Source organism: Callospermophilus lateralis, chromosome 9 (genome assembly GCF_048772815.1).
Source record: "Callospermophilus lateralis isolate mCalLat2 chromosome 9, mCalLat2.hap1, whole genome shotgun sequence".
NCBI classification, from domain to species: Eukaryota; Metazoa; Chordata; class Mammalia; order Rodentia; family Sciuridae; genus Callospermophilus; species Callospermophilus lateralis.
The window spans coordinates 38,190,250-38,211,983 of record NC_135313.1 but is presented as its reverse complement, the minus strand read 5'-3'; the positions used below and the strand labels follow the sequence as shown (position 1 = coordinate 38,211,983).

General features: G+C 37.0%; 1 protein-coding gene across 1 annotated transcript in view; it reads right to left on the bottom strand.

Moving 5' to 3' along the window:
- Positions 1-20,736, bottom strand: part of Hecw2 (HECT, C2 and WW domain containing E3 ubiquitin protein ligase 2) — a 210,027-nt gene extending 189,291 nt beyond the window's left edge. The window contains exon 1 of the mRNA XM_076866774.2: positions 20,445-20,736. Within this exon, the coding sequence (XP_076722889.2) occupies positions 20,445-20,736 (292 nt within the window). The remainder of the gene's footprint in view (positions 1-20,444) is intronic.
- Positions 20,737-21,734: the final 998 nt, after the last annotated feature.

Genomic DNA, 21,734 nt, shown 5'->3' with positions numbered 1-21,734 from the left:
CACTTTACTAACAAATTTTAAAATATTGTTTGTAAATCATCTAAAACCCTTTCATCTGCTTTAATAAAGCACTTGGTAATGCTAAATGTTGGTACGCTAGAGACAGCCCTCCAAATTCAAAAACTCTAAAACCAGTTTGGTCTAAATTCTGTCCCCATCTGTCTGACCTTGGATAAGCAACTTCACCTATTTAATTTCCTCCTCTTGTTTCCACCATCAGGTGGCACAGTGGATGGATGCCATAAAAATGACATGAAATAATATTATTGAAAGCTTTCTCCAAAAATAAAAGCATTATAAAAATATTATCATGGATAAATTGAAAGGAAGACTAAAACCCGTAACCTTTTACCCTGCCTTTTTTCCCACTCTCTAATTTGAAGCATTCGTTCCCTTCATTCTTTGAGGTTTACCACAGTGACCCAGGCCGCTCAGCCTGTCCTCCCTTCTCTTGGCCTGTCTTAGTGTTTGGTCTCTATAGGAATGCTTGACGTCATTCTTAGGGACAGGTGACCTGATTTCCATCAACCAGCACTTCAAGCCTCAAGGACTAAGGCAGGTCCTACCCTTGCTGTTTGTTATTGATGATCACTTCTCTGCAGGTCCCCTCCATGCTCAGCTATCTTCCACTAATGAAAAGTCATCAAAAAGCACCGAGAAGATAGTCCCTGATTTTCTTTTCGTTGCTGCACTTGAGTAAAATGCTTTGGTTTTCCACAAATAGTTCAGAGCCTGATGCCACATGAATTTTTTTTTTTTCAAAAGTGGTTCTCTCCGGGGGACTTGAGCACAGCTGTCGGCCAGCTTGACTTAGAAGCAACAGACCAGAGAAAGTCCACATTTTCCCCAACAGTACCATTCACATCCAAATTTACCCACCAACATTCAGCTCAACTTTTCACTTCTGAATCCATGCCCTGTAATATCTCAATTTCCAGTTTGAAAAAGTAAGTCAAACAAATCTCAACACATATTAGGATCTTCTCTACTTCAAACGCCAAAGACAACAACCAACCTCATGTTTTCCAACATGAATTTTATACCTGGATATTTAGTGATCTATTATACTGAATGATCAGGAGTTTTAAAATACCACTTAAAAAACTATTTTCTTCCCTTGCCCTGCCGCTTATTCTAAAGTGCTCTATGGAACAGGTTCTTTACTTATCATTGGATAAAACACCAGACCCCTTGACTTTTCTGATCATCCTGAGATAATGAAAGAGCTCTGCTCACACAAAAATATTCGTGTCTATAAAGAAAATGTCTAGTTTGGTGCAATGGTCAAAAACCTTGAGCTTCAGCTAAAATCATCTCTCTCTTAGCTCATGCTAGCTTCAGGCAGAAAGCTTTTGGAGAAAAAGGGAGAATGGCTGGTTCTCTACCTCCTGTCAGTTTCTGATCCTCAGGGTAGTAGCAAGGTGGAAGGAAGAGAGGTGAGAGACAAAGAAGCTCCGGTTGAGGTTCGGCCACAGTCTGCAGCCAGGCATTCTCTGAGTAGTGGAGAGAAACCCCATTTCTGAAGATTCACACCTGCAGTCTCCTTAGCCCAGACACTCCTCTGTGCCGGACACTAGCCTCTGGGAGACACTCCGTCTCATTTGTCCTAAGTCTCCCATCCTGCTCTTCAGTGACATCAGCTCTTCCAGGTGCCCTCTGGTTGCTGGAGTGATGACCCCACATAACCCTATTGTGGGTGGACCCCACATGAATGGTCTCCCACTAACATGCGTTCTTGCTGCAACACAAGCACTATAGATCACTGTCGGTGCAGCCTTCCTTACTCCAGATTCCAACCACAATCTCTCACATTTGGAGTCCACAGGTATGGGTCAGACACTAGTCTACTGTGTCTTGCAGATGAAGAGGATGTTTATGAAGCTCTTGGAGCAATTCCCTTGATGGCCCCTCACTTGACATCCCTTCCTTCTCTCCAGTATGCATATACTTGACAAAGAAAACAGATTCTCCAGAACACTGACACTGACCTCAAGGAGATCCTCCATCAAATCAACAACTACTCTCTCACCTGGTGGCCAGGTCAGAACCATGGGAATGATGTGGTCCATCTTCATCCTAAGTCTTGCCTGGGCCATCAAACCTCTCATTTTGGAATATACAAGTGGTTGTTATCCTACACCTTGGGACCTCAGCTGAAATTGACCCAGGACAATTCCATTTTGATGTTCTTGCACATTATTGATGCTATTAGTCCTCAAAATACAATTTCCACCATCATACTTTCCTACATAAACTGTTCACTTCTTTTTAACTCAACAAACAATTTCTCCAAAAGTAAATGAGCCACTGTACAGTACATAGAAACAGAGAAATTTCTCTAGTCTTGAACAATATACAGTTTCTTCTGTATATATATACACATATAACTATTGACCTTTTCACATTTAGCATAGTATTCAGTAAATTTCATAAAATGTTCAGTTCTTTATTATAAAAATCATCTATTAGAAGATGCTCAACTAATCTAAGTGTTATGAGCACATTTAAGGGAGGCTAGGCTAAATTATGATGTTTTCAATAGGTTAGGTATAGTCAACACATTTTTTACTTACAATTTCAACTCATCATAGATGTATCAGGACATAATCCAACTGTAAATCAAGTAGCATCTGTACTCTTATTAAACCAAGTCCTATTCCAAACACATTATACATATGCAGAAAAATCCTACTAAAGATATTTTCCCCCCTACAAGTTTGATATTGTTATCCAGCATCAACACAGGAAGCAAGTGGCAAAACACAGACTTAAACACAGGTCTATTCCACTTCAGAGTATGAGCACTTGACCACATCCTCTACAATATAAGTTTGGAAGTTTATGACAAAGGATGATTGACAGGGAAATGTTCCACTCCATTGTCCTAACTGGAAAGCTTGGAGAAGTTAATTGAATTCTGGGTCTATTTATTCAGCAATAAAATGGGGAGACCAATAACTACCTTAAGTAGACATCTGTCACAGTAGATAGCATTCATCTCCTGCCCCAGTCTCAGCAATACAGCTTCTATAGCTTTAACGCCATCCCTATCTCCAGGTGAGCCCTAGTTGGCTTAGTGGATAATTTCACACTGACAAATCCTACCTGATGATATACTACCCCATAAGGTTATTTTAAGGATTATGTAAGTAAGATGTGAAGGGATCATGATTGGACAGGAGGATGTTAGCCTGAGGAGATTACATAGGAAGCTAACAGTAAGCATGTAAACAAAGAAATTTGTTAATTCAAAGAGTTAACAGTGTTGGAAAATACTATTTACTTAAAATCTACATCACTTAGTAGTAGATTGGTCGTGCAGGTTAAAAGTGGACTCAGAATCAAACTTTTTACAAGATTTTCAAGACTAAGAGACCAAAAGATACCATTTCCAATTTTAAAAATAAAAGGAAATCAGAAAGAACTTGGTTGGCATGTTATTCAGTTTGTTTGGAACCAAATGAGTCTAAGAAGCGAGTCAGACATTGAGAGGGAAATGTCTTAGGAGCTTTAGGCAGAGTCTGGGACTAGACACTGATGCCTGGCTCTCCAGGGGGCAGGTGAAAGCCCTGATTTGAAGTGTTTGTCACTCCCATCACAGCTGACTTCCTGCTACCAACTTGGAGGTATGGAATTCAGGGCTGTGCTCCAGGTGCACTAAGTGCAGAATTCGCATTTGTGAACTAGAAAGAGATGGTCCCAGCCAGTCCTGGTGAGAATGAGACCACCTGCTTACACTGGCTGAAGACAGGGAGTGAATGAAATCACACAAGGAGAGTGGTATAAAAAAGAAGAAAAGCACACTAAAGTCTAAATATTTAATGAAGAAGGAAAAAGAAAAAGTTTCATCAAAGAGAAAAATAATGACCAAAAAACTGGGGAGCCAAGTCGCATCACAGCCAGCAAAGAAACCAGCCTTAAAAGGAGAGGGAAGTGAATAGCATCAAAGACCAGGGATGCAGAAGAGGGTGAAAAGGTGCAAAAGACCTAGTATCTGAATTTCCAGAGTTATTCTCGGTTTTGGTAAACAGCATGGACAGGGGGGTTCCACTTATTACCTATAATAAATAAGAGCTCCACCTTTAGAAAACAATAAATCACATTAGTTATAGTTGAGAAAAAGATGAGTAGGTTTAAATTTTTATGAAAAGAAGTTTGTGCACTATATATAATCTATTAGATCATCTCAGTCTTCCCTCTGCCTAGAGCTTATATAAACAGGAACTCAGCCCTGTGCATTTAAAAGCCCAAGGAAAGGGCACTGCATAAAAAAAGGAACATTAGAGACAGTTCAACATCTCTAGTAATTAGAGGAACGTAAATTAAAACTACTCTAAGATTTCATCTCACAACAGTCAGAATGGCAATTATCAAGAATATAAGCAGTGAGAAGTATCAGCAAGGATGTGAGGGGTGGGGGGAACAGTACACTCATACATTGCTGGTGGGACTGCAAATTGATGCAACCAATATACAAAGCAGTATAGAGATTCCTTGAAAAATTGGGAATGGAACCACCATTTGACCCAGTTATCCCACTCCTCAGTCTATACCCAAAGGACTTAAAAACAGCATACTACAGTGACGTAGCCACTTTAATGTTTATAGCAGCACAATTCACAATTGCTAAAATGTAGAACCAACCTAGATGCCCTTCAATAGATGAATGGATAAAGAAACTTGATATATATATATATATATATATATATATATATATATATATATATAGAGAGAGAGAGAGAGAGAGAGAGAGAGAGACACATATATACATACACACACACACATATATACATACACACACACACATACAATGGAATATTACTCAGCATTAAAAAACAATAAAATTGTGGCATTTGCAGGTAAATAGATGAAGTTGGAGAATATCATGCTAAGTGAAATAAGCCAATCCCCCACCCCCAAAAAAAAACAGGGCCAAATGTTTTCTCTGATAAGCAGATGCTAATCCATAATGGGGGGGGCATGGGATGAGTGGAGGAACTTTGGACGGGGTGGAGCGGGGATGGGGGCAAGCCAGTAGGAAAGATGGTGGAATGAGATGGACATCATCACCCTAAGTACATGTATGATTGCACAAATGGTGTGACTCGACTTCATGCACAACTAGATAAGCAAAAATTTCTGCTCCATTTGTGTATGATGAATTGAATAGCTTTCTACTGTCGTATATAACTGATTAGAACTAATAAAAATAATAAAGAAAAAGAAATGCAGAGCAAAGAAACAAAGGGAGAGAGAGAGAACAAAAAGTATTTCTATGTATTTGGTAACAAAAGGTACCTGAAAAAAAAAATAGTACTTAAAAAAAATAATCCTCTTTCACTGACAATAAGTATTGGGGGGGGGGGATTTTAGATGGTGCTCTAAAAACTAATTTTAAAAACTTATGAATTGGGATGGGGATGTGGCTCAAGTGGTAGCGTGCTTGCCTGGCATGCGCGGGGCACAGGGTTCCATCCTCAACACCACATAAAAATAAAATAAAGATGTTGTGTCCATAGAAAACTAAAAAATAAAATATTAAAAAATTATTTCTCTCTCTCTTAAAAAAATTATAAATTAATTCTCTATGAGTATCAATTAAAATATCTGAATCCTCTTGCTCTACTGAAATTTTCAGTATGAAATGATGGTCAGGAGAAGTCCAGCAAATGCCCATTTAACATATTTCAGCGTAACCATGCAAACTCACAGGATATGAGAAGAGAGATTGGGAAAGAAGAACCGAGGCTGCATGGGAACCATTCCAAATCTGGAGTGCACACTCTGAGAGGGAACATGAAATATGCAGTTCTCCCAAGCACCCCACTAGTTTCGGTTTAGCTTTTTAAAGATAGGGTTTAGGTTCTCTTGTTGTTGTTGCTTTTTATAAAAAACAGATCCTGAACCCAACCCAACTTCTTCTCTGGCACTCCAGCTAAGGCAGCGTCTGTTGCAATGTGGGAAGAAAGTCTGACTGGTGGATTTGGTGTAAGTCTTGCTGTCTTCCCAAGGGGTGTTCAAGGCAAAGTTTTACTTTGACAAAAAATCACCTCCAAGAAGTGACTTGAGCAAACTATCTCCCTTTAAGGAGCAATTTCATTGTGAAGGAAATTGCTAGTTACAGGTCAGCATATTTTGCCACTATTTTAGTGAACAATCACAAGCATTATTACTTAACCCATCTAGGCCCTCAGCTTCTCATTTGCAAAATAAGACTAGTAAACAACTGTTAATTTTCTTTCTTAACCTAAAATCTCTGTAACTATTAAGTTTTAAAATAAACTTCAACAGATGAGTACTATAAAGAATTTTAATGATTCCATATGATAAGAAAGAATTATCAGCATTCAAATTTCTTAAATAGTACAGCTTACTTGCATTTGAATGAAACTTCTATAGTCTTGTTATTTTATACTTATATACTTTGTATTAATAGTGTGATTTCTTTCTTTTTTCCTCTCTCTCCCTCCCTCCCATCTCCCCCTCTCTTATTTAGACAGGTTCTTGTTAAATTGCTGAGCCTGGCCTCAAATTTGTGCTCTTCCTCCTGCCTCAGCCTCCCGAATCTCCGGGATCATAGGTATGCACCACCATGGCCAGCTGTTGAATGAAATTTATTTAGAATGACGAATCCTGGAGTCTGAAGACTCCAAAAAATGCCATCACATAATAAATACTAAGATAATATTACAGCTTGAGTACTGATGCAGTCAGAAAGCATCTTAAAAGTAATAATACTATTTTTTAATAAGAAATGTTGTTAGGTTTTTTTTAATCTTTGTTTTATTTATTTTTATGTGGTGCTGAGGATGGAACTCAGTGACTCAGGCATGTGAGGCAAGTGCTCAACCACTGAGCCAATGTTGTTAGTTTTATAACACCCTACTCAGGCAAATGAATCACATGATGAGCCAAAAAAATGCATACACTGACCTGTAACCTTGCTCAAATCAGCAGTTGCAGTAGGTCATGTGCACAGCGCCATTCACCTTGTTTACCTCCTTGAAATGTCTCAGAAGTGACAGGTTTTGGCAGTAAAGTGCAGAGAGAAAAAAAGGCTGTCACAGAGCCCCAAACTGACAATTTAACCTTCTCCAGATGTTCACTGGATTCTTAAGGCTTTCCTTTTCACATGGAATGTTTTATCATATCCAAACTATGCCACAGACTTACACTTAAATAGAAAAAAAATATATTTGAGTGCCTTGCAAAGACACATAATAAATATTTAGAATTCCACTAGTCAATGTAAATTCCCAGTTGGAAATTTGGAAGGTTTTTTCCCCCCAGATGAGTCATTCCATAATATATTAGCTTCTAATATTGTAGCTCAGTGCCATAATTACAATCCCCAAAAAAGAAGTAGTTATTTTTGCAGAGTGAAAGGATGATCATTTCTTGATCCATCAGTAATTTCATAATAACACTTTCTTGTACTAGAAGTATAATAGCTATATTGTGTAATTCAGGTATATACTTCAGAACAGTCAAAACACCACAAATATTCTTCATGCCAAACAAGACACAACTTTCAGAAAAACATCAACAACTGCTTAAAAGAGAATGATAAAGAACCAAAAAAAAAATAGACTATAAGGTAGTATTCAAACTAAATTCAGGAAAAACTTTATTACTATTTAAATATCCGCTGTTGGTCTGGGGTTATGGCTCAGTGGTAGAATGCTTGCCTCACACATGTGAAGCACTGGGTTCCTCAGCATCACTTAAAAATAAATAAATACAATAAAGGTATTGTGTCCATCTGCAACTAAAACTATTTTTAAATAAATAAATAAACACCCACTGTTTTCAATATTAAAGACAGATTCCATATGTATGGAAACAGGAGGTAAAAAGTCAGTCTATCACATAATAATTAGTTAAATGATATAACTAGAAAAAAAAACTAGAATGACAGTTCATTGCTATGATCTTAAATATAGAGAATATTTTAATTTTTTTTCAGATACCTAGTATATAGTAAACTCCTAAAATAGTTGAACAAGTGAATAAATAAATAAATACCAAAAATATCCTGTGCAAAAAAAAAAAAAAGATGACTAGCAGAAAAACTGCATAATGGGGAATAAATTTTGGAATGATACTTCAATCAAAAGTATTTTTACATCATAATTTCCTTAGCCTAAAACCCACTCTTTAGCAAAATTAATTAGTCTGCATGGATAACACAGCCCAGAGAGCAGGGGAAGGTGCTCAGCATGTAGACAGGACATAGTTAAGAGCTCAATGGAAGAAACCAACACGGAAAAAGACAAATCACAACACAGCACCATCAGCACTGAAGCCAAGAGGAAAGAATTCCTGGGGAGCAAGAAAATTCAGAGATTGCTGGGAGGGTTAGGGAGTGCATCAAAGTGACTTCTGAGTCCTATCTAAAAGAACATACAGAACCTAAAGATATTCTATCAAAAAACAGACTCTGGCCATGAAGAAGGGGGCAGGACAGGAATTACGGTCCTCAGGAAAATTTTTATGCATCTCCATTAGGAGAAAGAACTAGCATACGCAGATGAAATTCCCACCTCCCAGAATAAACTGTTTTTACGTGAAAACACACACACACACACACACACACACACACACACTCCATATTTCATGCTAAATCCAAATATAATATTCTCAGTGAAGAAGTCCATTCTCTACCCTTCCCATCTCTGAACTCATCTCAGGCATTAAACGCTCCTTCTTTATGCTCCTGTGGTTTTCAATATTGTTCTGCACACACTGCATTGTGATTACCACAATTCATTCCTGCCTGTGTCTCACCCTATTAAACTGGGCTAATTCATGTTTCTATCCTACTGCCCAGTGGATCTCAACAAGTATTTTCTGGGGTGCAGGTGGTGCTACCTCCTCTGTAGCAGTTTCTGTGAACACACAATTATAGATGTGATCTTGTCTTATCTTCCTTGCAATTTTAAGAAGATGGTATTATTCTCATTTTGTACATGAAGAAATGAGGCCCAGAATGTGACAGAGCCGGGAGTTGAATCCAGGTCTGCACTCTGCTGCAACCAAACCAGTCTCTTAGCCACTCAGTGCTAAGGTTGGTGGATCTAGTGGGCTCTACCCAGTTCAAGCTCTTTGTACACTCAGTTCAAGGCATTTATGTTGTTCTGGTGATGAGTTTATGAGCTACAGTAAAATGAGAAAAGGTGACCACTTGTAGTATTCGTTGTTTTATAAATTTTGATGTAGGAAGAGAAAAATCAGGCTCTCTCAATGTGTAAACATTGGGAGTTTTATAATTCACAATTTTTAAATAATCACAAAAGATATAATTACAAAGTCTTGAAGAATCCCTTAATGTCACTATTACATCTGAGTTAAACACTCTGATCTCCACAACTTAAAAAAAGACTGAAAACTCTGAGCTGCTCTCTATAGTCCCTCTGAAGTCCATAAGAAGGGCACACTATTGTGAAGTGAGACCATATTTATTCAACAATTCAACAATAATGTCAGCCAGATTGTGGAAACAATGGACGGAAATAAATATAATGTCTTTGATAGTTATCACAGTTCTACTATAACTGAAGGATTGCTAACATAAAGCAGGTTTAAAGTCTTGACTTTAAAAACAATAATAAAAATAGGTGGTACAAAATTAAATGGAGAACCCACGAGGGTCCATTAAGTTGGGAAAACCCACCGGAGAAAATGAAGAGATGATTCTGGACATATTACTTACCTTTTCTCATAACCCACCTTAACTAGAGAAAAAAGAGATATTCTTTGGTTCAGTAAATCAACAAGGATTTGGAGTTAAATTTTAGATTCTTCCTATGTGCTTCCATTTATTTTATTTTATTTTTTAATTGATTTTATTTTTTTAAATACATGACAACAGATGCATTACAATTTTTATTACACATATAGAGCACACTTTTTCATGTCTTTGTATATAAAGTATGTTCACGCCAATTCATGTCTTGCAACTTCTGCTGTGCGTACTGTTTTGTAAGAAAACCCAATTCAGTGTACGTTACTGATGCTGATTCAGATAAATTTACTTTTGTTTTGAGGTCTTTGTAATCTTTAAATTTTTTAATTTACTTTACTTCTTAAGTCATTGTTTCATGGAGGTTTTTCACACAGAGTATATAACATATTTGGTCCTTAGGAAAATATGACATACTATAAAATTAGTAAACAATTATTTTGTGGATTAGTAATGAATCTTATCAGAACAAAGAATTTCTAAACCTCATGCCAATGCTATTTTAACTCTATCATAAAATATTTACAAATATTATTTAACATTTACTAATTATGACTATAAAAGCCTTCTTTCAGGAGAAATGGTACAAATCAGCATGGGAGAAAAAAAACTCAGGTAATGTTTCTAAAATAACTGGGTAGAAAGTAAAAAATTATCTTAATAGAAGAATGCTTGTTTCAGTAAGGCTTGCATTCGATGTGTTAAAGGAAAATAATAGATTAAAGCTTCTTTGGATGCGAGAACATTGACCTATGCCATTTTTAAAGACCTATCAGATGTCTATGGAAGTCTCTCATAATCATTCTGAACACGGATACTTTTTTGAAACAACATGTATATTACAAAGAAGACTCATGACACCAATATGATGCTGTGAATTCAGATTCCACTAATTATTATTTTGCCTCTACACTGGTACTGTCCTTGGTACTGGCCAAGGCAGGTCCACTCAGTCTCTGAACACCTTTGCAAAGTATGTACCAAAGTATGGTAATTTCCAACCCCAGGATTGTCTTTTCTTGCAGTGACCATGTAAGGATGTCTTAGACTTTGAAACTGACCAAAGGATCAAATACATTATTAGCAAGGTATATATATATATGGTAAAAACACTGAGTACTTGGCTGAATAACCAAGGACTCCTCCACATTTCCCTGTCTCCTTGCAGTTAGGCAGAACATGATAACAATGCTGAATGGTGGGCTCTGAGCAGAACCAAAACATATCACCTAAGTGCCAAGGCATCGAAGAGTTGGTATAGGAGTCTCCAGCTCGCTCTTCTCTTGACACCTGCTAAAGGAGACCATGTGTTCCAGGTAGCATAATGACAAGATGGTTAAGGCTTTATAAGCCAATATGACAAAAATACAGAAGGTTGTAAGCCTGCGTTCCCAAGTGACAACAGGATTCAAGGTCCCTGCCAACCCACATTAGGCATATAGCAACACTAATAAATTATCTTTTATATTGAGTAACTGAGGATGCAGGGTTATATTATTAGTGTAATATAATCTTATCTATCTTGACTAATACAACAAGGTAGCAAAGAAATTTAGAGTTAAGTTCTTCCAAAAAGCAATCTCATATTCAAAGCTCTTATTTTCTAAGAGCATATTTTAAAGTTGTGAAATGACATAATTTTTCTCTACAAATATTCATGTGAAAGTATCAAAAGAGATTAAAATGGGCATTAAACTGCATTTGATAGTTATTCTGGAAATGAATACCTAGGAGATTAATTCTGTGTTCCATTTAATTGAATTTCAGATTAATAGAAGCTTTCCCATCACCCTGGAAAGCATGTTGATTTAAAGCCTATATAATACTTAAATCAATATACCTTATTGTTTAGCATTCATATTTTAAGTGCTTATATAATTTCCAGAGCTCTATTTCAAAAAAGCAGATTTTGTTTTCTGTAAGCAGAAATGGTCCAGTGTGTTACTTTAATCTGAAAATCCCCTCTTGTGTATTCATTCAGTGGGTAAGTCTGTACTGCAGCTTCAGACACCAGTAAAATGCTTTTATATTACTAATAGTAATAGTAGCCAAAATAATGATAGTTTACAATCAACAGGAGCTGAGAATGAATCTAGGCACCTTTCTGAGAGTTTTATACACAGTATCTCATACAAATACATGATATTGCTCCTTTTCTAGTCATTTTTTTAATTGGAGAAGAATATGAGGAATTAAAAGGTTACATAATTTGCTCAAAGTCATTTAGCCTTCACTCACTGAGTTTACAAATCTATCTGATTGTAGAGCTGGTGCTATCAACCACTGACAACTCCACATCTTCTTCAAGTATGCTGCTTCTGATGGTTCTGTGCAGTTCATTGACAAAAGTAATTTCTTCACAGTCAATGCACATCAGAAAGAAAAAAACATAATGAGGCAAACCTTTCCCTAACACTCCTGCTTAGAACAAGGTCAGGGTATGTAAAAATAGTTCATATTGTTTAATATAATGCCCTCCAATTCATTGATGTTGCTATGGATGACAAAATTTAATGCCTTTTTATGGCTCAATAGTATTCCATTATGTATACATATCTTATTTTCTTTATCCATCAGTTGATGGGCACTTAGGTTGTTTCCATTGCTTTGCTATTGTGAATAATGCTGCAATGAATATGGAAATGCATACTTTTTTCAACATATGGATTTCACTTCCTGTGGATATATGCCCAGAAGTAGAATTTCTAGATCATATGTTAGCTATATTTTTTAATTTGTTGAGGACTCTACATACTGTTTTCCATAATGACTGTATGAATTTACATTCCAATCAAAACAGTGTTCCCATTGCTCCCTGACCTCATTAACATTTTTTATCTTTTTGATAAAAGCCATCCTAACAAGTGTGAGATAATATCTCACTGTCGTTTTGATTTGTACTTCCTAATAATTAGTGATGTTAAGCATTTATTCATATAAATGTTGGCTGCTTATATGTCTCTTTTTAAGAAGTGTCTATATACAGGTGCTTTTAAAATTATTTTTATTTGTTATTTTATTGTCATGGAGTGACAATATGCATGACAGTGTATAAACATGACAGTGGAGTGTATTTTGTATTTTGACATATTATGCATACACGGAGTACAACTTATTCTAATTAGGATCCCATTCTTGTGGTTATACATGACAAAGACTTTCACTGCTTATGTATCCACATATGAACATACGAAAGTTACGTCTGATTCTCTTTTTGATACTGCGTATTGACACTAGTAATAGTATCAATAGCATACTAGGGATTGAACCCTGGGCTGCTTTATCACTAAGTTGCTAACACTGGCCTCGAACTTGTGATCCTCCTGCCTCAGCCTCCTAAATTGCTGGAATTATAGGCATGCACCACCTCACCTGGCCATATACAGGTACTTTGTTGATCAGATGATTTAAAAAAATATTATCAATGCAACTGATAATCCAAATTTGCAAAACTCAAGAAGGTTGTAAGCAAATAACTAAGTATTGAGAAACGCTGTACTACATTTATAAGCACAGGGAAAAAATGAAAATTGGGACACAGAACACTTAAATTTCAGTTAATTGCCCTCAAGAAACTTTAAAATCTCACCACTCTGAACATTTCTATTTATAGAACATCAGCTTACACTTTAGGGTCTTAAAGCTATAAAATAAACAATCTTTAATACCTTGGCTCACTATAGCAATCCTATTTCATTTTTGTCATCCAAATGCAAAGAAATATGAAGAGTGTCCTAATATATTAGCCATGGTATTTTAAAAGGCCAACATTCAAAATAGAGCCATGTACCATTCATCTCTGAATATATAATCAATGCACAGACACAAAGAGATATACATTAAGTGCAGTCCAGACAAATGCTGGTAATGACTTGTTTTGGGTCCATGACAATATAAGAAGCTTGAGCCAGAATATGAAATACCAATATCAATCACTTCATTACTTAGATCAGATGTTTTTCCCCCCACAACAAGTTTCTCAATGAAGGAAGTGGTACATTGATTTACAAGTGGGAGAAAGCATCTTTTCTAGTTCAGATCAATAACAATTTGCAGACCAGCACTATGGGTAGCACTACAACACAGGAGATACTCTGGAATGTTTATAGTACCCATTTTCCTAGTTCTGTTGGGTACCTGAAGTTGCCTGAAAATGAAGAGGGGCAAATTAAGCCTTCTGAAGTGTTTATTTTTCTTTTTGAATAGACAGATAAAATGAGCACAAGACCAAAGGTTAAGGGGAACCAGCTAGTGAACCTGAAATGAAATGAATATGTTCTGTTTCCTCTTTAAACTGTTCCATTTGATTTTTCATGAAAAGCTATTTGTGTTAGGTACCCTGCATGTTTTGCATGAGGTATGTATTTAGGTCTTTTTATTTAGTCAGTGTAGGAGGAGGTAATGAGTAGCTCTGTTAAATTTGTAAAGGGTCAATTCTAATTTCAGAGACCAGCAATAAATTATAAACCTAGTGATTTCTGAAAAACACCTACAACATGATCATCTCTAGAAATCTCGGGATTTGTATCTTACCAGAGGGAGAACATAATCAGCATATGTTTTGAGAGCTGCATTCACACTCAAAGTTTCCGCAAATGGTACTTTCATATTTTCACTGTTTTTTCTTTGTATTTCCATATTATAAATACTTACTTAATGACTAAAATGCTTATTGTTCTGATTCAGGTGGATATGTTTGCCCTCTAGATCTGTAGGGCTGAAGGTCATCTGGATTTAGTTATACAATGCAAAACATTATTAACAATTAGACCCACAAAAACAAAAGTCACACTTTAGAAGAGAACGTAAGCCAAGAGAAACAATCAAAATGTACACTGTGCCAATGAGCCATGCCTCACCAGCTCAGTGTCCCACTAAATTGCTTTTCCTTTGGGATTTATTTCTATAGAGACCATATCCCTGTTCCATAAATAAACCCAGAAGTTGCTAGGAGACAGTCTAGCTTCTCAGGACACAACTCAAGGGGAGCGGCTGCTTCCTACCAAGAGGTATAGAAATCTGAAGCTATTTCTGACATACATGCTATTGTTATGAAACCTAGATTCTCAGCACGTGTATGTCACAGAGCTCTAGAAGGAATCTATTACGGAGTGAGGCTTGCTGGTACTGTTCAGGAGGCTGAGGTGGGTGGATCACTGAGCACAGGAGTTCAAGGACAGCCTGAGCAACAGTGAGACCCCATTTCACAAAAAGAAAAAAAGGGGGGATTTATCATACATATACCTATTTAGCCATATAAACCCTAAATCGTATGATTGAATCTGGACCCCCAAAATCTTTTTCCATCCTCACCTTGGGTCTCTTCTTTTCTTTCACCCCCTCTCCAAATGAGCCACCTCACTAGACTCTATCTAACAGCGCCCAAACAAATGTTTTGAATATTTTTTAAGTTATGAATCACTCACTCAAAGAGCCTTCCCATCACATTGTTGGTCCTGTTAAACCTCTGAAAATTTCCACATGGCTTGGGGTTATCGTTTTCCTTTTTTTTTCCCCCTGCTACTTCTTTTAACAAAACAATCTAGTGGGTTTGACCTGTATTAAGACAGCCCTAAGCGCTCTCCATGAACGAGGAACTACAGAAGTGGCAGCCCACACATTCTGCCTTTCGAAGCAGTTGTCATCCTTTTTCCTTTGTCTGGCTGTGCTAGAGACTCAGTTGGGAATAAATAATGGCACATAAAGTCTTACTAACAGTGATTGAAACAATGAGAGGAATATTTCTTCCATATATAACATGAACTTCAGAGTTCCAGGCCAAGCTCTATCTTTCTGCTCTACCCTCTGTTATGGTTTGAAGTGAGGTGTTCCCCAAAAGCTCCTGTGTTAATGTGGGACATGAAGTGATTACATTATGAAAGCTGTAACCAAATCAGACCATCTCAGTTTGAATGGACTAACTGGGTAATAACCTAATCAGACCACCCCAGTTTGAATGGACTAACTGGGAAGTAACTCTAAGCAAGTGAGCATGGCTAGAGGAGGTGGTCATTGGGGACGTGCCCTGGAAGGGTTCATCTTCTCTAAGGCCCCTTCTCTCACTGTTTCCAAACTGATATGACCAGAGCAGCACTCCTCTGCCATACCCTTCCGACATGATGTTCTGCCTTATCTTAGGCCCAGAGCAATGGAGTCAGCCCACCATGGACTAAACCTCTGAAACCATAAGCCAAAATAAACTTTTCCTCCTCTAAGTTGTCCTTGTCAAGTATTTTGGTCACAGCAATGAAAAGCTGATTAACATACCATCCTTAGCTTATTATCTTCCATACTGATACCTCGTTGTTGCCCTATGGATGCAGCAACACAGGATATCATATCTTTTCATTAGAGTCCCAAGTTCAAGATAAGCAAAACTTTAAAAAACCCTTCCCAAAGCTCTGGATTTCCATTGGGAAGAGAAGTTGGGCCAGTGTCTTCCCCTTATATCTCACTGGCCAGGACTGAGTCACATGTCCACTGCTAGCAGGATTAACATTCAGATTTAGACCTTTCCTGAGCCTGGGGTAGGGGCTACCCTGAAATCAAAGTTCTGACTGCAGGGAGATAAGAACAGGAAATGGCTGTCAGTTAGAGACCACAGTTCTGCCACATTCCTCTCCACAAGGGATGATGAAGTTCCAATTGAAATAAGGCTCTCTCTCTCCAATCCAGTTGTTAAAAGAGCCCATCCATTCATTCTAGCTCCAGAAAGAACATGGATGTCTCTATTAAGAACAGATAGGCATTCACTCAGTTGAAGACCCAGATTAATAAGTCTTTCTTTTATACACTACTCTGACCCTATAATTACAGAAACAAGTTATATTTAATGTTATACAAGGACCTGCACCTTTTAAAGCCATTCATTGTAAAAGATCTATTAAGACCAATGGCTTACTCAAGAATTCATGCGCCTGAGACTACCAACATACTACTTTTATCTGCAAATGCTGGTCTCTTATGTCAGTCCTAGAACCTTGAGACATCTGGGATGCCAGCTCCTCACTCTCCTGGCTAGGGATCTAAGTATTTAAGAAAATACGGTGAGAAGAACTGACAAAAATAGAGAACTCAAACAGTTCTCCAGAAATAGCTAGATAGGAAAATGAAGTGGGATCTCTTAACTCTTTCCATCTAAATCAAAACTATGGAAAGAACTTTTGCTTCAAGTCATAAGGAAGTGATCAGCAACAAATCAGCCTTCCCAATGTAGTCCCCCAAATACCAGGAACTGGATATCTGGTGGCGTAAGACTGCAATCCACAAGAAAGAGAAACGGATGAGGTGACTTCCTGATCACCCATATCTCAGCCAGCAGACAATTTCCTGAGTGCATTTCAGGTAGCTAGGGTCCACGGCAATTCTTCAAAGTGTGGAGGCAGAGATCAGAGTTTGAGTCAACTAAAGAGACTAGAATCTCCAGGCCTCAATACTAGAAAGGAAAGAGTTATGAAGTGGTAAATTTCAAAAAATCTACATGGGGATCCCCTATAGATCTTTGGCTATGGTGTGGACTGCACACACTCAAAAAGAAACTACTGAGGCTTTGTAGAAAGTCTTGGTAAGGCTTATTCTAAACCTGTCTTAACAAAGCACCAAATCAAGACCTAACAAAATCCATAGAGTACAACAAATTTGGAGGCTGCCTTCCACCAAGCTGGAAATGCTGGGAAACTACACTAGACTTTCCACAGATGCATCCCAACAAGGTGTAAACACACACCTACTCAAGCACAAGGAAATAAACCTGCCTACTAATAATTCCACAGGACTCAGAATTTTTACAACACAGTGAAAAATTAAAGATAGATGTCCAGTGTAAAATTAGAGACAGTTAGATGTGCAAACAAAGACAGAAATGGGGGAAATATCAACAGAATCTGACCCTGAGATGGCCCAGATTTTGAAATTTAGAAAACAGAGACTTTAAAGCAGCTATATCCAATTGAATTCAAAGAACTGAACAAAAATATGAACTGGATGATTTAGCATGTAAAAGAATTAAAAACTATACAAAAATGTAAATTCTACAAATGAAAAGCTAAATAACTAAAATTTAAAAACCCATGAGACTGATAACAGAATGAAGATGAAAAAGGAAAAACAAACTTGAAGAGAGATTATCAGAAAATATGAAATTTGAATATCAAAGCAAAAATTAATTGAAGGATAATGAAGTAGAGCCTCAGGTCCTTGTAGAAAAATATAAAATGATGGAATATAGTTATAATTGTAGTCTCAGAAATGTGAAAATGGATAGGAAAAAAATTGAAGAAATAATGACCAAATGTTCCCAAAACTCAACAAAAGCATTAACTTATAATAAGCTCAGAGAAATCCAACCAAGGTAAATAAAAAGAAAACCATGCCTAAGTATATCTTCAAAATACTGAAAATGGAGATAAAGAGAAAATCTTGAATGTAGCCAAGGGCAAGGACATGTTACATACAGGGGCACATATAGTGATGATTTATGTGAAATGCAGAAGTCTCTTGAAATAAACTGAGGAAGAGTTAGTACTTGGAGATTTCTTTTTTTTTTTTTTTTTTTTTTGCCTTTTTTTGGAACTGGGGGTTGAACCCAGGGCTTTGCGAATGCAAGGCAGATGCTTTGCCACTGAGCTACATCCCAACCCAGAGATTTATTTCTTAATTCTGTTTTCTTGTCTATATCTTTGGGTTAATTTGAGACTTACAACTCTGACCTATACGTCTTCCTCTACGAAGTAAAATACATGAACTCTAAGATTTTGTGGCCATGGTTACTTAGAGATAAGACAAATTGTACTTTGGATGCCTTAGCTCTTCCCTGATTAATTCAGACTGGAAAATACAACAAGTTGGGTAGGGAATTAAAAAGAAGACACAGGAAAAAATATGAAGTAATGTGAGCCAATATCTTAATTGATTCTAGCATTTACAGATAAAGTTATTAACACAGAAAAGAAATTATGAAAGAAAAGTTAAAATTGATTATTTCCCAAAGAAATATATATAATGTATTTTTAAAAATACAACACTATTTGTAGTCTTATATTAAAACTTTTATTCATAAAATATAAAATGGGAAAAATTTTTAAAAAGCAAACAAAAAACTACGTGAAAAAAATAAGTTTTATGAAGCCCAAAGAGTACAATGACATCAAAACTAAAGGAATTACTTCAAAATCCCAGAAGAACTGTAAACTTTTTGTGATCATAATAATACAAATATAATTTTTAAGTCATGTATCTTCCACACTTTGGATATATTGTTAAATGCAACTGTGGAAAATACTGAACAGTGAAGATTTTTTTTCCCCTTTCTTATTGTCAAAAGAGAAAAAAACAATGATAATTCACCAATTTTTTACCATTTAGAATTCATATTATTCAGCATGGTTAATCATTAAGAGTTATATAAGTAAATATAACCCTTTTTTTATTTTAACCAACATAAAAATTCTCAATTCAGAAAAACAAATTTTAGTGCATATAACATTTTAAAAACTTTTTAGCAAGGTTATTTTTCATCACACCAGAGTTTCTGCTATTTGAGGCCAGATAAATCTTTGTTGTAAGGGACTCTCCTGTACATTAAAGGATGTTTAGCAGCACCTGGGGTCTTGCATCCCCCTACCCAGCTGTGGCAACCAAAAATGTCTCTGGATACTGCCAATGTCCTCTAGGGGGCAAAATTGGCCCTGTCTGAGAAGAACTTCGATGTGTAAGAAACAGTTTTTCCCCCTAATATATTCATTAAAAGAAAAAGGAGGGGCTGGGGTTGTGGCTCAGTGATGGAGTGCTCACCCAGCATGTGTTAGGCACTGGGTTGGATCCTCAGCACCACATAAAAATAGATAAAATGAGGGTATTGTGTCTATCTACAGCTAAAAAAGAATTTTTTAAGAAAATAAAGGAAAGATGACTGGCTTATAATTTACATTAAAAGCAACAATCTCTTTCTAATAAATGATCTGATGTTAACTTTGAAATGAATTTCCTTCATTTATAGAACAAGTTCTCCAACTTTGAGGAATATAGATTTTATTATTGGGTTGAATTTAGATTTTCTTTCTGGTTAGTTGGGAGGTTTTGATTTTTGCTTCCGAACAAAGCAGACTTTTTGCTTACTGGGATGCTTCATTCATCAGTCATTCATCTATGAATAACAGGTACAAATTAGCTACACAGAGCTGTGACTGCTATTATTAAAACAAATAGCAACTATTTATTTCTCAGTCATTCATTAGGATATTTTTTTCATCTAATTGATCTGAGATACATTCAAGGAATTTTGAAATACATAGACACCTTAGACCACAGATTGTTCTTAATGAAATCCAACCTTTAGAAAATGCAAGACATTTTTCATATCAGTTATCTAAATGTAGGCATCTGTCAGTTTAAAAGTGTTAATAAATATTAATAATCACCTCTTTACTAGGACTACTGATCAAGGGCAATGGGAAGTTTTAAAAGGAAAATTCTATAACATCTGCAGGTTCTGGCATTTAATTTGGTAGAAATGTAACCACAAAATTTATAGAAGCAAAAGTACTATTGACTCTCCTCCTGAAGAAGGAATGTTCCCAGAATGTGCTGTGTCTATTTGTGTGTGTGAATTTTCTTCCAGGAGAAAATACAGAATGGTATAATGACAGAGAAAAAAAAAAACCCATGCTCAGAACCACACACATGTCCATTTCCTTGTACTCACCTATATGATAAAGGCCAATCCAATCGCTGGGGTCCACCTCCTCTTTAATGTCCCAGAAGATAATGAGGTTCTGGGCTTGCCCCAGTGTGTACTCGTACATGCTGGCAGTCAAGCTGGAGCGGCTCTCAGAAGTCACCAGGTCCGTGTCGCTATTGGCTCGTTGTAGGGTCATGTTCTCGGGCATGGAGCTCTGCGCAGCAAGGCTCTGCAGGTTCTCTGGGCTCAGTGTGTACCGCATCTGGGGATTTCGACGCCGCACAAAAAGCAGATGCTCCCGGGCTGAGCTAGCCATCCCGTCTGTCTCTCTGAGGTTGGCTCCCTATAAAGCTGCAATAGACAAGCATAGAACATTAGTGCTACAATGTAAGGAATTAGGTTTAAGCTTCCCAGACATAAAAGCCTTGAAGAATATTTACTAAAATCTGAGCATGGAATAATCTTCTGCTGTCAAAATAAAACCTATTATTCTACTGTCGACTGATGATGTCAGAAATAACTTTCATAGACTGAGGTCACATGGCAGCAAAGGCTACCACACACCTGTGGCCCTGGATTTCACTTAGCACAGCTTCCTCCCAGCAGTTAAGGAGGAAGGGATTTCTCTACCACTTCTTTTAGTTCTATCCTTTCTCGAACACTCCACCTGCAGAATGGCATCCTTTTCTCATTTTCCAGCTCCCACACGCACGATATTTATTTTCTGCTGCAATTAAATTTTAAAACAGCAAGGCAGAAATTTCTGACACATGCTAAATACAGTTGACATACCACTGAGTACAAGTGCACTTGCTCAGTTTCCTTAGCATGAGTGTAACCCACTGAAATTGTTTTTAGGAGCTTGCTCAGATGCCACCTCTTCACTTAAAACCAGAAGCATGATATTTAAACCTATAACATCCCAGACTTAACCCTCTCGATTTTTCTCAGTAGCAAATTATTATGACCCAATGCATCACATAACTGACTTAGTTGACTATTATCTCCTTCCCCCAACAAGAATGTAAACTTCAGGAAAGGAGCAATTTATTTGTGTATGTATGTGTACACTATGATGCTTGGCACACAGTAGGTGCTGAAAAACATCTGTTAAATGAACAAATGATGGAATGGTGAGCATCTTTCTCCTAGACATTCCATGGCCTTAACTTATATCTCGAGTCTCCTTTTTGAGGCTGCCTCTTGCTATCTTGATTCTTTGACTGGGTTATACATTTCCACCACCTAAATATGATAAACTGTTTCCATTTGTTTCCATTTGGCCTGCCTCTAAAGGAACAGAGACCTCCCTGT